Source organism: Eurytemora carolleeae, unplaced genomic scaffold (genome assembly GCF_000591075.1).
Source record: "Eurytemora carolleeae unplaced genomic scaffold, Eaff_2.0 scaffold203, whole genome shotgun sequence".
Taxonomy (NCBI): domain Eukaryota; kingdom Metazoa; phylum Arthropoda; class Copepoda; order Calanoida; family Temoridae; genus Eurytemora; species Eurytemora carolleeae.
Window position 1 is genome coordinate 123,201 of NW_019396139.1, and position 15,140 is coordinate 138,340.

General features: G+C 32.1%; 1 protein-coding gene and 1 long non-coding RNA gene across 4 annotated transcripts; both read left to right on the forward strand.

Annotated features, from left to right (window-relative positions):
- The first annotated feature begins 1,963 nt into the window (after positions 1-1,963).
- On the forward strand, positions 1,964-4,241 carry LOC111696120 (uncharacterized). The gene is made up of 2 exons (XR_002764008.1): positions 1,964-3,000; positions 3,130-4,241. It is a non-coding gene; the product is annotated as an uncharacterized LOC111696120 (long non-coding RNA).
- A 780-nt stretch (positions 4,242-5,021) lies between these two features.
- Positions 5,022-10,691, forward strand: LOC111696124 (acidic repeat-containing protein). 3 transcript variants are annotated; one of them, XM_023465674.1, is made up of 8 exons: positions 5,022-5,127; positions 5,792-5,836; positions 6,396-6,574; positions 7,530-7,587; positions 7,756-7,881; positions 7,912-8,015; positions 8,489-8,569; positions 10,427-10,691. In XM_023465674.1, exons 1-8 carry the CDS (start codon positions 5,061-5,063, stop codon positions 10,595-10,597), a joined length of 831 nt encoding a protein of 276 aa, XP_023321442.1. In that variant the 5' UTR covers positions 5,022-5,060; the 3' UTR covers positions 10,598-10,691. The 3 variants fall into 3 exon arrangements, with proteins under 3 accessions (XP_023321442.1, XP_023321441.1, XP_023321443.1); XM_023465673.1 differs by having other exon boundaries at positions 7,756-8,015; XM_023465675.1 differs by having other exon boundaries at positions 7,795-8,015.
- Positions 10,692-15,140: the final 4,449 nt, after the last annotated feature.

Consider the following 15,140-nt stretch of genomic DNA (forward strand, 5'->3'; position numbering starts at 1 on the left):
AAATCATTTAAAAAAAATTAACATAAGATAAATGTTAAGATAGATTGATAACAATACATATAGAACACTAGATGTCGTCTTTTCAAGATTTGGGGGATTTCGTTCCAAAAACCCTGAGTTGACAGAGAGAGAGCATGTGCATTGTGCGTAACTCTATAGGCTTCTGTCTCATGGTTATTGTGAACGAAAAACCCTTGAATCTTGATAGTGTACTATCTGAATTGTCATTCATCTATGGTTAAGACCTTGTTTGTATTTGAGAATAAATGTTTCTAATAAAGAATTGTTTTCAGTTAAAATATCAGCCTTAGTCGGACCATAGTGCACCCCACCGTTAAGTTTGAATTAGAAATAAGACCAATCTCACAATAACGAGAACCCAACCTAAAAGTTAGGACACATTGCTGAACTCATGATATATAATTAGAGTGTCCAACTTTACAAATTTTCAACCAGAAATTTTTCCGGTGGAAATTATAACTAGCGAAAAAAGATGAACTAGAAAGCAGAATTTTAGATTTAAATTTGTTTAATTCATTATTTAGCTAAATTCCGTACATAAAAATTTTAACGCTTTTATTATCAAACTTTTTTTAATTGTTTTTGGAAAAGTTTATTTCCAGGTAAACATAAATCAATGAATCAATGCATGAAATGTGAAAGGATTGAATGAATAAATGGAATGTTTAATATATAATATATAGAAACATATGCAAGGATATCTATCCTCTCTAAGCTGAAGTATGTTGGGATGAAAATGGAAGACCTATTATCAGTCTATAAAACCTATATCAGATGTATTGTCGAGTACTGACACTGTTGTGTTGTATGGCACTCTTCTATCACAGTTCACCAAAACAATGTCCTTGAACGGATACAGAGAGTTTGCCTACAAATTATTCTAGGCAAAGATTATGTTGGATATATAAGTGCATTGGAGTCCTGTGAACTGGAGACCCTGGAGTCAAGAAGGGACAAGTTATCCCTCTCTTTTGCAAAGAAATGTATTAAATCTTCTAAACATCGTCATCTTTTCCCTGCTGCAGTTCACCCACGTGAACATCAACTACGCCACCAGGAGCAGTATCATGTTAATCATGCCAGGACAGAAAAATATAGAAAATCTGCTATTCCACGTATCCAGAGACTGCTGAGCCGATAATCTTCTTGTTTCATAATTATCTGTGAATGATAATCACTATTTGACTTTATCACAATAAATCGTTATTTATTTATATGGAAACTTCAATGAGTTAAAATTATAAATGAGTACTTCCCCCCTTTAGTGGCTCTAAATTTAATTCTCTCTATAAACCTCCTTGAGTATCAACAATACACATTCATCATTAAATCATTCACTTAGATTGGTTTAAACTTAATGGGTTAAAGAAAGAAGATTATTCCATTTTATCGCATATTACTTTAAAATCTAAAAGACTTAAGATGAGAGAGTAAACATAACAATTTTTATATTTTATTATAATGTTTTTATTCATCATCTAAAAATCTCACATTATTCTTTATCTAGTTAGTGTCATTAATTTCTTTCCCCTTCCACCTCTCAATGTTTTGAGTTTGATTTTATAATGATCACTTGTATTATAAATACTAATTAGAACATATTGTGAATTTTAACATATCATGTTCTTTAAATGATCCTTATTTCATATAATTAATTACAGTATATAGTATTAGTGTCAATTCAAACATCTTAACATACTTATACAGTGATAAACAGAAAACTCTGGAATAGTAAGACGATTTTGAGAATCAAGTTTTAACTTTAAAAGTTCAACAACTATAAAACACAGCAATTGTGCAGTGTAAACAGACCCATTTCACATAAAAAATTGATTTTAAAAGTGTCTGGTAAAACTATTTGCTTTGAAACACCATCAAAGTATTGCTATAATGTCGTATTCCTATTCCATTGTTTTCTGGTTATCACTGTACACATGTATAGTTATAAATATTTATATATGATGTCACAAATATCTTATACCTGATCACACTCAATAAAAACCATTAATTTAACTATTTTAAATATCTTAAGTTTTGCCAATGGCCCAATGAAATTATTGAATTCAAGAATCTTAATCAAAAGATTTTTATTTTAATTTAACTTAATTTAAATCAAAATTTTTGCCATTATTATTTTACATTGCTTGTATGTTTCACATTGCTTGTGAGAATGGTTTTCTCGCCTTTCTAATCTATATATATATTTTTTATTGTTATTATGATAAATTATTGCTGGAGACGGTTTTTCTTGTTTACAATACTTTGTAGATATTAGGTAAATACTAGATAGGTATGTAGATACTAGATAGATAATATATATAACTAACTTTTATCTAATCCTACTGAACTTATCTGTTCCCTTTTTTATTCTACCATTTTTTCATAAATTGATGGATTAGTAAATATAACAATTCATATTACTACAGGAATAAAGAATGCTCATGATAATTTTTCAAAGAGTTATGATCTGAAGATCTGAAAATAATTTCCTCTGGGATCTGTTTCATTTCAGCTGAAATTAAACAGTCTAAAACTATTTCATTTTAGTCCCAATTAAAGGACTATAAATTATAATGTATCCCTCTGTATAGTTCTGTATTACTTTCAGAAATCCTGAGTAGTCTCCTGAGACTACTCCACTGTACCCCGGATTCAAGGACTATATTGTGAACCCAATTAACCCTCCTCCGAAAAAAATTTAAAATTACAACTAGCAGACTGGTTGCATGATAAGGTTATTGAACGCTCAACGTCACCCTGGTCATCACCTTTAGTCATGAAGAAGTCAGGGGCGGTCATATGAGAATTGACGTCCCACCCTCGCACAGGTATCAAGCTTTACTCGCAGTACATGCACATGAGAACTGGGGAGAACAGCGTACTATGCAACTGCTTGTAAAAAAGGTTTTCTTGCCCATGGAAGAGAAAAGACACAAGTCTCTTTGTCACGGAATGTGAAGTTGCCTGCACAGAGAAGAGGTAAATTTTAACCTTTCGAGGACCGTGAAAAAACGTCAATGACATCTTGTGCCATGGACCTTGTAGGTCCACTACATCATCTATAACAAGAAATAAGTACATTTTAACAACAATGCTTGATCAATTTAGTCGTTTCTGCAGTTCCTATTCCTGATAAGTCGGCTAAGACAGTCTCCACAGCAATCCTAAAACATTGGATCTTGTTGTATGGGACTCCAACAAAAATCAGGAAAGCCTGCCGGACTAGAATTTCAAAACTCTGTAATAGTTTCTATGACGAGTGCGTTAAAAGTGAGCATTAAAGTGGGGACCCCCTATATAGAAAGATTTCATACAACTTAGTGGTCCCTTTGATTTACCCACTTTGATTCTTCCATATAACTCTACACGACATTATTCTACATTGTGCAGTCCCGCTAGCTTATTTTTAGGAATGGAGACGAACCTGCCTCGCCTTTCCTTTTTGCCAAAAAAACTAAAACTACCTAAAAAAGCTATGATGCAGTTGTTGGACAAGCTCTCAGGAATTGATTTACCATGTAAAGACTAAAGTTGACAATAGTTTGGTTGACAAATTCTACAAAGACGTCAACCACGGGAGCCAACACCAGGATCAAACAGAGTGTCAGCAATAATACAGGACAAATCAGAAGCAAGAATTTATCTGCTGGACCAATCAGAAGCAAACCTGATAGTAGGGACAGCAAGAACAGTGTCAGCAACAATACAGGACCAATCAGAAGCAAGAATTTATCTGCTGGACCAATCAGAAGCAACCCTGGTAGAAGGGACAGCTAGAAGAGTGTCAGCAACAATACAGGACCAATCAGAAGCAAGAATTTATCTGCTGGACCAATCAGAAGCAACCCTGGTAGAAGGGACAGCAAGAACAGTGTCAGCAACAATACAGGACCAATCAGAAGCAAGAATTTATCTGCTGGACCAATCAGAAGCAACCCTGGTAGAAGGGACAGCTAGAAAAGTGTCAGCAACAATACAGGAACAATCAGAAGCAAGAATTTATCTGCTGGACCAATCAGAAGCAACCATGGTAGTAAGGACAGCAACAATACTAGACCAATCAGAAGCAAGAATTAATCTGCTGGACCAATCAGAAGCAACCCTGGAATTAACGACAGCAAGAGCAATAATAGTACAGAGATGAGGAGTCAAACTTCTGAAGAGGACCACGTCTTTTTGTGGTAAATTTAATGATTTGGTTAATAAAAGGATAAGTTTTAGCTACAAAAAACCAAGAATGTGAGAAAGAAAAGTTATTTTCAGCTTTATCATAAGTATTATATTTTGTGGATAACCCTGTATAAAAAATAATATCATGTTAGGAAATAGTGAGAGAGAGAGAGATTAATTTGAAGAATTATCCAATTTATTATATTAAACTTATAATAATATTAATCTGTAATCAAATAAATTTAAATCTTAATGAGGCGGGTCTATATTTTCTAAAAAAATAAAAATGACTAGATTTAAAAAAATTAAATAACAATATTAGGTTCTACAAATAGAGTACAGGAAAACATTTAAAACGTTTTAATTTAATATGATTTTGATTTTTTTAAATTGTGTAATTAGGTGTAATTAGGTGTAATTAGGTAGACTTTTTAATATTGCAGTTCACATTGATTTCAACTAGTCTAACATTAGGTTCTCTTAGATCATGCTTTTTCCAAGATCTAATAAGAATTATTCAATATATGAAATAAGAGTTAATTTTTAACTTGAATATTATTTTACTAAATATTGTACTCACATCAACCTATACTAAGCTTTCTGTGTGTACTGCAGTAATCTGCAGTACGCGGACCGAAGAAATAGTTGGTTCCATTGGAGAGTTGTACCTCAAATCATGATTTTTAAACTTTATGTCTCTGCAACCTGAACTCGTAAACCTTTGATATTTTAAACATTAAATTTTGCTTCATAAAACATTCAGCTTTTAAAATATTAAGAGATTTAAGGATTAGACAATTAGATGTTTAGGGCAGATAATTAGTTCCTTTGAAAATTGATTAAATACTGACATATTTTTTAAAGAAAAAATGATTTTGTTATTGATAATGGTGCTGATTGAAATGACTGTTTCAAAACAGTTTTTAATCGAAACAGGTTAGTTTCTACATTTTTTTTTATTTCGATCTTAAATTTGGTATCATATACAAGCTTGAGTGCCCGACTTTGCCCGTGAAATTTCAAAACTCGTCCAACACTTTGAAGTGTTTCAACGATTTCACCCCAGCATTATACAATTTTTGAAACCCAAGACATGAACATTTCAGAATTTTAAAGCACTTGTTTTTAGCTTTCAGTTTATGCGAAGTTTTTAGAAAAATTCTCTTGCGCAGTAGCTTACAACTTTTTCAGTTTAGATACAAATTTTAGATGTTAAAATATAAATTTTACATATGCATACATTCATTGTCTTTTTGCTTGTTTGTTACCAATAAACGTGAAAATAGCTAAACCGATCGGGCTCAAATTTTTTTGTGATATCCCGCCTGACCCCAGGAAAGGATAATTCGATTGCTAATTACAAAAAGTTGTCTCCAAAAAGTCCACGAAAATTTTTTAAATCCACAACATTTTTTTATAGATTTTTTTATCGAAAAGAAAATGCGGAAAAAAAGTTGAAATAGAGGATGAGCGCGAAGCGCCCAAAAAGCCTAGTTTATTATATATATTTATGATTTAAAATTGAAGGTTGAAGAAACATTATTTAGGCAATAATAAGTAAACAATGAGAAAATTGCATTTAAAATTTTTTAATTTTCAGTTGAAAAAGAATCAGCTGTGCCTCAGAGTTATGGACTGAAAACTGGTATTTATCAAAATTAATCATTTCAACCTTTTAACTAAGTTTTTACATACAAATACTTTGCGTTCTTTTCTTTTCAAAAACGAGTTTTTTGATAAAACATTTTTATAAACGATTAAAGACAGCTTAAACCAGTTCCGAATTTAATTTATTTAAGCCGCTTCTCAAATCCCCCCCCCCAAAAAAAAACAGGTTTCAATTTACTGCTGGCTTAAATCTTGAAATATTTAATACAATTTTAAGTGAAACCAACCATATTTGAGTCGCAGCTTAAATTAAAGCCGCGGCTCAAATTTCTTTAAATTCGGCCTCAGGACTTTCAAGTTTAGTTACCCTTCATGTCAGTAAATAGCATCTTCGATTCACAACGGTAACCCTGAAACTGTTATCTGCGTACCAATGATGGGGATGATATAGTCTATTTTTATACCTGTCCTATATAGCCCTGTATCGGTTAAGATTATGTTATGATTTGTATCGTTGTAAATTAGACATGCCTTCTCTTAATCACTTAAAATCATGTGTTTTCTATTTTAAAATCATTTATGATTTCTGAATTCAGAAGGAGCTCCTACAGTTGGTGAAAAAGCTGCCGCTGCTCTAGCAGAATATGCTAAGGAAAAGAATGGTAATGGTACTGGAAATGATTATGCTGCTGATGATCTGGTTTCACTGATCACTAATCCAGAAACCATTGGCGGGGCTGTTGATGCAATAAAAGATATTGTTGGAAGTGAACAGGTTAATCAAGAAATCGCTAAAATATGATTTGAGTGATATACTGATGATGGCTATATAATCATTATATTTGAGTGTCAATTACATTTCTGGAATACTGATGATGGCAATCTAACCATTATATTTGAGTGTCAATTACATTTCTGGTATACTGATGATGGCAATCTAAACATAATAATTGAGTGTCAATTACATTTCTGGTATACTGATGATGGCAATATAATCATTGTATTTGAGTGTTTATTACATTTATGGTATACTGATGATGGCAATCTACTCATTATATTTGAGTGTCAATTACATTTCTGGTATACTATTTAAAATCTAGATATTTATTTTGCGTATATCATAGCCTGCAAGATTGTTAACATGGGTTTAACACAAATTTTTTTTACATATAGTTATAAATCATTATACGTCATTTAGATTCAAGCGTTGGTAAAGCAACAGTTCGATAGAAAAAAAGAGAAAAATGATAGCATTCTTTTATGAAATATGACTGGGAGATAATACAAGCACAGTGTGTGTTATCTCTTATTGGAAAATTACTATCAGTGTGTATGCTTTCATATGAGCATACACGGTACACATTTCTGGTATACTGATGATGGCAATCTACTCATTATATTTGAGTGTCAATTACATTTCTGGTATACTGATGATGGCAATCTAATCATTATATTTGAGTGTCATTTACATTTCTGGTATACTGATGATTGCAATCTAATCATAATATTTGAGTGTCAATTAAATTTCTGGTATACTGATGATTGCAATCTAATCATTATGTTTGAGTGTCAACTACATTTCTGTTATTCATTTGATTAAAAGTTGTAAATTATTAATTTATTTGTATTTATCAAGCTTCAATCAGTTTATAAGATTTTAACCATAATTTATTTTTAAAAATTGTTTGAAAAACGTCTATTTGAAAAATTTAAATCAAAATATATTGCAGGCACCTAAACTTCTTGAATTTGCTAAAGATGCACTTGATGCACTACTGAAGCCAGAAGGTAAAATTCAAACACTTTAATTCGGGGGATGGGTGGGTTGGTGGGGGGAGATGTTGCCCCTCTCATAATTCTAAAATTTTGCTACTTTTATTTAATGTAAATTCTGACCATTATTTTGTCACTCTTTTTTAACGTTTATTATTTTTTCCAAATTTTCATTTTTAACAGATGATGCAGGTGATGATGCTAATAAAGCAGGTCCTTCAGATGATGCAAGTGAAGATGCTAATGCAGCTGGTACTGCAGATGATGCTGGTGATGATGCTAATACAGCTGGTGCTGCAGATGATGCTGGTGATGATGCTAATACAGCTGGTGCTGCAGATGATGATGCTAATACAGCTGGTGCTACAGATGATGCAACTAATTCTGGAACTGGTGGTAAGGGGGAAAATGGAGACGATTATGCCATTGATGATGTGTTGGATGTAAGTTTTAATTTTCTTCTTACGCAAACCAATGGAACTGATTACTACTCTCCTGAAACTCTATATCTTTGCAATCTTAAGCATTATGTAAACCTTTTATTCTTGAAGCTTTTATCATGTTGTAATGATACATGGATTATAAGGTTGAGTTGTTTAGTTATAAAATTGAAAGCACTTTAAACCTTTTTAATCTACTACTTACATACACAATGGATTGATTGATTGAAAAGGAAGAAAACGGAACAAAGATTATTGGTTTTTAAATTCTTATAATACCTGAGCTGGAAACTCTTGTGTTTGATACCCTTAATCTCGTTCTCTTAATCTTAATATCCACTGAGGACACTTTTAATTTTCTCCTTAATCATCTCTACTGGATATCCCTGCTGGGTTCCGGCCAAAAAGAGTTCTCTTATTGCATGTGTGTAAGAATTAGTTTACTGACGTTCGTTTTTGCATAAAATATTTTTCAGTTAATTCAACAGCCAGGAGTTCTAGACTCAGCGATTGAGGCAATTGGAGGCGTCTTTAGTGATGATTCAAACCAGAGAGAGGTAAGTTTAGTGATGATTCAAACCAGAGAGAGGTAAGTTTAGTGATGATCCAAACCAGAGAAAGGTAAGTTTGGTGATGATTCAAACCAGAGAGAGGTAAGTTTAGTGAGGATTTAAACCAGAGAGAGGTAAGTTTAGTGAGGATTTAAACCAGAGAGAGGTAAGTTTAGTGAGAATTTAAAACATAGAGGGGTAAGCTTAGTGATGATTCAAACCAGAGAGAGGTAAGTTTAGTGATGATTTAGACCAAAGAGAGGTACGTTTAGTGATGATTTAAACCACAGAGTTTAGTGAAGATTCAAACCAGAGAGAGGTAAGTTTAGTGAGGATTTAAACCAGAGAGAGGTAAGTTTGGTGATGATTCAAACCAGAGAGAGGTAAGTTTAGTGAGGATTTAAACCAGAGAGAGGTAAGTTTAGTGAGAATTTAAAACAAGAGAGAGGCAAGTTTAGTGATGATTCAAACAAGAGAGAGGTAAGTTTTGTGATGATTCAAACAAGAGAGAGGCAAGTTTAGTGATGATTCAAACAAGAGAGAGGTAAGTTTTTCAGAGAAAGCTTTGTACACAGTGCGCCTGAACAAAATATGTACTCTTATAGTTTACTCTTAACCAGGTTTTAAGATATTTAATTCAGTAGTAACCTTATATAAACTTTGATTATGAGTATCTTTGGACATAAACAAGATACATGAAAGCGTTGAAACCTTGGGCGCAAAATTTGATTTACTTTCAACTTTTAGAGGTAACAAAATATTCTATCTGGCCTTGAAAAGGTTTAAAAAAGGAATAAACTGACATAATTGGAATTTACACCAGTATGTCCTAAAGTATCTCGATGAAAACAGTTAGGATAATCATTTTTCTCAATCATTTTACATGTATTTTCGAACCCCACCAACCTTTTTTCTGACGCATTTCAAAAGTCTTGATTTGGTTCAGTCGCACTGTGGGGAGGGAGCGTAGAAACTTACCCATAAATCCTAAATACAAAGTTATGGAATGCTTAATCTTGTTTCGAAGGGTTACAAAAATAGATTTGTAATGGAATTGTTGCCATAATATTGAGAGCTTCAACTTTGTTTTAGAGGCGTTGATATTATCTTATTTTATATTATGGGAACATACAGAATCTCATTTTAGTTACTAAACCCACAGCATTCGAAATATTTAATTGAAAATGCTTGTAATATTTAACTTATAAAACAAGTACAAGGTTACCCACTAAGTGTGAGATTCCATGAACAGCTCTAATCTTGTTTTATTTAATTATTAAATAAGCCATGAGACCATAGATAAATAACAAAACATATGTTGCCTTTGAAGATTTTGGGGTTTTTCGTTCACAATAATCTTGAGACAGAAGCCCAAAGGAGTTACGCGCATGATTTACAAGACAGAGAAAGAGCCTGTTCTAACTCCTTTGGGCTCTTACCTCAGGGTTATTGTGAACATAACACGCCTAAATATTGAAAAGACGACAATTAGTGTTCTGTCTGTATTGTTATTAATCTTTGCATAAGCGAAGACCATATTCAAAATAGTCATATTTTAAAAGTTATCATTCTTTTTTGATAACAAATATAAGACTTCTATACTATTGTAAAAAGACTTGAGTCAAATGACTTAATACATCTTACAGTGACCCCTTTTAGACTCGAGTAATGACTTTAAATAGTCCAATGAACTTGAGACACATCAATTAATCAATGATTTGAAAAGTGTCTTGTAAAAACATCAAATACACGTAAATTTTGCAAAAAAAATTCGTCTTCCTATTTTAGAGTTTTCAGTTAATATTGTATAATTATCAATTGTCGACTATTTATGATTTTAAATTGAATTAATTAATTATTTAGGATGCCATTCCGGTTTTATCTGATTTGGCAGCACAGGCCTTGGGTGAACTTACAAAGCCTGGCAGCGAAGGGGGTGGGGGAGGGGGAGGGGGAAGTAAAAAGGGTAAAAAGGGTAAAAAAGTGAGAGCAGCACCAGAAGAAGATGCTAGAAGAAGAAGAAGACGACTTTAAGACAAAAGAATAAATGAGAAAAAAATATATTCCAAATTCATATTCAGATTACTGAAATATATAATAACAATAAGAATTATTTAACAGTTTCACATTCTAAAATCTCAAACATACAAATATAATTTCAAGGAGAAAGGCAAGGGAAAACATAACTGAAAGGAGAAGAAAATTTCCACAACCTGAAATTTTCTTTAAAAAGACGACATTTTACCGATCCCTACTGAAAACCAAAGAAATTTTCCAAGATTTTTGCACAGACGCTTATAAAGGGAATTTGCACATTTTCAGTTTCTCTTGAATACACATTTCGGTTTTAAAAAAACATTTGCATGGGTCAAGGGATTTTCAAAAATATAATTTGTTGCAATTTGCGCAATTTTTTTGTGCATTTTTTTGTTAAGATAACTAGATTACGCAATAAATATTTTTACTTTTGCAAATTTGCCATTTTTTTGCAGATTATTAAAGTAGAGTCCAAGGGCTTTCCAAAGACGTATCAAATGTTATATATTTGTATTACCATAAGAAAATAGAAGGTGGGGGGTCAACTTGAGCCCCCACCCCCAGGGAACAAGACATGAAACCAGACGTCCGGATAAGTAGGGTTTAGTATAAAAACCAGAAAACGTTTTTCGAAATAAAGGTCGAAACCTTTCTGAACCGATCTTCAGATAAAGTACCAGTTAGGTCTGTAAAACATCCAGAAGGTTTACTTAGCTCGATTTAAAATGTTCGCCCTGAATTATAAAAAAAATATCATTTTTATCAGGTTCAGAAAAGGTTCAGTGAGGGCTTTCCGGATCTAAATTGATCCACTGCACTACAAACTAGATAGAAGAAGAAGATCAAATTTATGGACCATTACTGGTGCGCCTTTGTATCCTCGTAGCTTCTTTAGTTTTGATGCGTTACGTGATGCATTACGTGATGCATTACGTAATGCATTACGAAAGGGTAAATTCCATTATCCATTGTGATTGAATTAAGCTATTTTTTATCAATATATGTATTTGTCTTATCTACTTATTTGGAGCTGTAAAGTGATGATGTTTCCGATAATCCTTTACTAATTTTACAGGCCATAAACTATACCGAGAGTGTAACTAACCAACGAGGTTATAGTGATGATGTTTCCGATAATCCTTTACTAATTTTACAGGCCATAAACTATACCGAGAGTGTACTGCATATTTGTTTATTATAAGTTGATTCTGGCCTAACCTATCGTATATCAATATTAATAAACAGTGTACAGTAAGAGAACTATCATCCCCCCTGTAAGTAACGCTGAACCGGGTTGTACAGCATTTTTAAAAACCTCACGGCCCACCTTAGGTTTATAGACTTTCGAGATTCAACGATTTTTTACCAAATTAGAAATTCAGATTAAACTCTTTTACATTTTACACATCGAAGAAGATTGAAAGTAAAATTTTGGTACAATTTCTGAAACGGGTAAAACATTTTTTGCATTTCTTACATATTTTTTACATTATTTCAAGTTTGCGAGATGAGAATACAAATTTAGTTTCATTAAAGTCTAAAAGACATTCTGCTAAGAATATATGGAACGTTAACAAGCATTGTAACACAATTAATTGTTGAAATGCAGAAAAAGAAGACTCTAACTTTCTGTCCATTCTTTTTATCAAATGTAAGCGTCAGATGATTAAAATTTTTATTTGAGATATCTATCTTCAGCCCACAATTTTAAAAACTAAAAACACCCTGGTGTACCATTCGTATTTATAACCACAATGAAAAGTTTTATTTTAAATGCAAGTATAGTAAAGTGCAGTCCAAAAGGGAATGGACCTTTTCATAAAAAAGTAGCTCCAAACATTTGAATTTCAATGGATAAGTAACCTCCATATATGAATTTATATATGCTAGGGGTAGTATTGTCACTTTTGGCATTTGAAATAAAACTTATTTACTAGGCTTCAGGATAGCTGTCATCGATCATGCAAATATGTTGCGGATTCAGTACATATTTCATTTTTCACAAACACTCCTTTTAAGTTTACCCTTCCCTCTTGACCATCTTCCATATTCGCCATATTCGCCTAGCTGGGTCTTAATCTTTTCGGGGGTAAAATAATAATGTTTTTTTTTTCTTATTTATTTCTATCATATTTTGAGCATTTTGCTTTATTATTGGCTTAATGTTCCAAGTTAAGGTATTACTAGCAGCTGTGCCCTCGGACACAGTAAACTTATTTTATTTTCAGTAAATACATTTTCTTTTTTTAAATGTATTACATAAATTGTAGAATTTGCATTTTTTCATTAAAGAAAATTAATAGAAAAAAATGAAAGAACAGTTTATGCGATGTGAATCTGAACAGTCCAACTACTGGAGGATTTTATATAATCCGTTCCCGGATTTACTGTAATCGATGTAAATATATTCAATATTGGACAATTATATCTAGAATTAGGGTTAAAGGGAGTTATACGTTTTCAGAATTAGTTTTTTTTTAATTATTAAAAAACGACGACATAAAAATGTAAAAAAGTGAAGAAAATAAAAATTATTCTTATCAGCGAAAATAAGTAATCTTGTTCAATTATTAGTTTCTATTTTCTCATTATTCTGGTTTCTCATTTTTCACAAAGTTTTTCTGCAGATTTTCTAGAATTATTATTGAAAAGACGACATTTGAAGAATTTGAAGAAATCTGTGAATAAATTCAAAGAAGATAAGAAATTCAATATAAGAATGAAAACGAAATAATCGATTTTATCATTGATTTATTGACAAATTTCTTTTGAGAAATATGTTCCTAACCATCAAATCAGATTACTGTATGATTTTTACTTTATTTTTCGATGTCGTTATTTAATAATTAAAGAAAAAAACTAATTCTAAAAACGTATCCACCCCCAAAGTAGGAGTTTTGAACGTTGAAATTGCGCTCAAACTCAGGATTAACAGATCTTCAAAAAGTTCTGTATATGTCACAAATGAATTCAAAAGAAGTTTTCCACAACACTGCAACTCAGTTCAACTACCTTACATAGCCGGTCAATCCCTTTAAACAAAATATAATATAAGAAAATATGTATGGGTAAAATTGTTGTCTCCCTCCTTGTTGTCTCCCTCCTTGTTGTCTCCCTCCTTGTTGTCCCCCTCCTTGTTGTCTCCTTCCTTGTTGTCTCCTCCTTGTTGTCTCCCTCCTTGTTGTCTCCCTCCTTGTTGTCTCCCTATTTGTTGTCTCCCTCCTTGTTGTCCCCCTCCTTGTTGTCCCCCTACTTATTGTCTCCCTCCTTGTCGTCTCCCTTCTTGTTGTCTCCCTCCTTTTTGTCTCCCTCCTTGTTGTCTCCCTCCTTGTTGTCTCCCATCTTTTCACCTGATTTGGGGATTAAGGGAACAAAAAGTTTGTTTTTAATCTTTGTGAAGAAACAATCTCAAGCACTGACGAGGGTCAACCCAGACCGAAATATATTTTCAATAAATGTGGAACTAACATCTACTTTTTTACTCTACAGAGGTTTGGTTCATCACCATCACCGAATTTTAAAAAGTTTTTAATATACATACTCTTGAATATCAACGTTATCTTAGTGGGGAAACTTTATATTTTACACCTAGATAAATTATCTAGGATTAAATTAATAATGTTAAATAATACATTGTTGTTAGTGTCCCCTTTAAGAATAAATCTTTTTGAATATGTACAATACACAATACTGTATACAGATACAGTATTGGGAAAGGAATATTGGAAATAACATGTAATACAAAAGTATAGACAAATAAACAGTAATGATACTCTGCTTGTTTATTTATAAATTCTTTATAAAATCATTTTTTAGGATAAATGATTTACAACAAATTATACATTTTAAAACGAGATATTGACCATACCAATCTAAACTATGCAACAATATTTGCATCAGCTTTCAAATTTTGTTGAATAAGAAATACGAAACTTAAAATTTGAAAATTCACTTTACAGTAAGTTTTTTGTGCAAAATTTCTGCAATCTATTTTATTTCACCATAGGTTGTCAAAACAGCCTAAAATGTCAAAAACATTGATGTCCAAACTGTGTAAAAAACGTAAAATTGAACATTTTAATGTCCAAACTGTGAAAAAAACGTAGAATTGCATATTGATAACCAAACTGTAAAAAAGGGTAAAATTAAACATTGATGTCCAAACTGTGTAAAAAAACGTAAAATTGAACATTGATGTCCAAACTGTGAAAAAAAACGTAGAATTAAACATTGATGTCCAAACTGTGAAAAAAACGTAGAATTGAATATTTCCAAACTGTGAAAAAACGTAAAATTGAACATTGATGTCCAAACTGTGAAAAAACGTAAAATTGAATATTGATGTCCAAACTGTGAAGAAAAAAATTATTGAATATTGATGCCCAAACTATGAAAACACATAAAATTGAGCATTGATGTTCAAACTGTGAAAAAAACGTAGAATTGAACATTGATGTCCAAACTGTGAAAAAACGTAGAATTGAACATTGTGTCCAAACTGTGAAAAAAGGGGAAAGGTTCAAGAGATAAAATGAAAGGC

What these genes read in the sequence shown, in the direction of transcription:
- LOC111696124 (XM_023465673.1), top strand. Translation starts at nt 5,061, where the DNA reads ATGATTTTGTTATTGATAATGGTGCTGATTGAAATGACTGTTTCAAAA. An exon ending in ATATTGTTGGAAGTGAACAG is followed by an intron (nt 6,575 to 7,529) that starts GTTAATCAAGAA and finishes AATATATTGCAG; the next exon opens with GCACCTAAACTTCTTGAATT. An exon ending in ATGATTCAAACCAGAGAGAG is followed by an intron (nt 8,570 to 10,426) that starts GTAAGTTTAGTG and finishes TTAATTATTTAG; the next exon opens with GATGCCATTCCGGTTTTATC.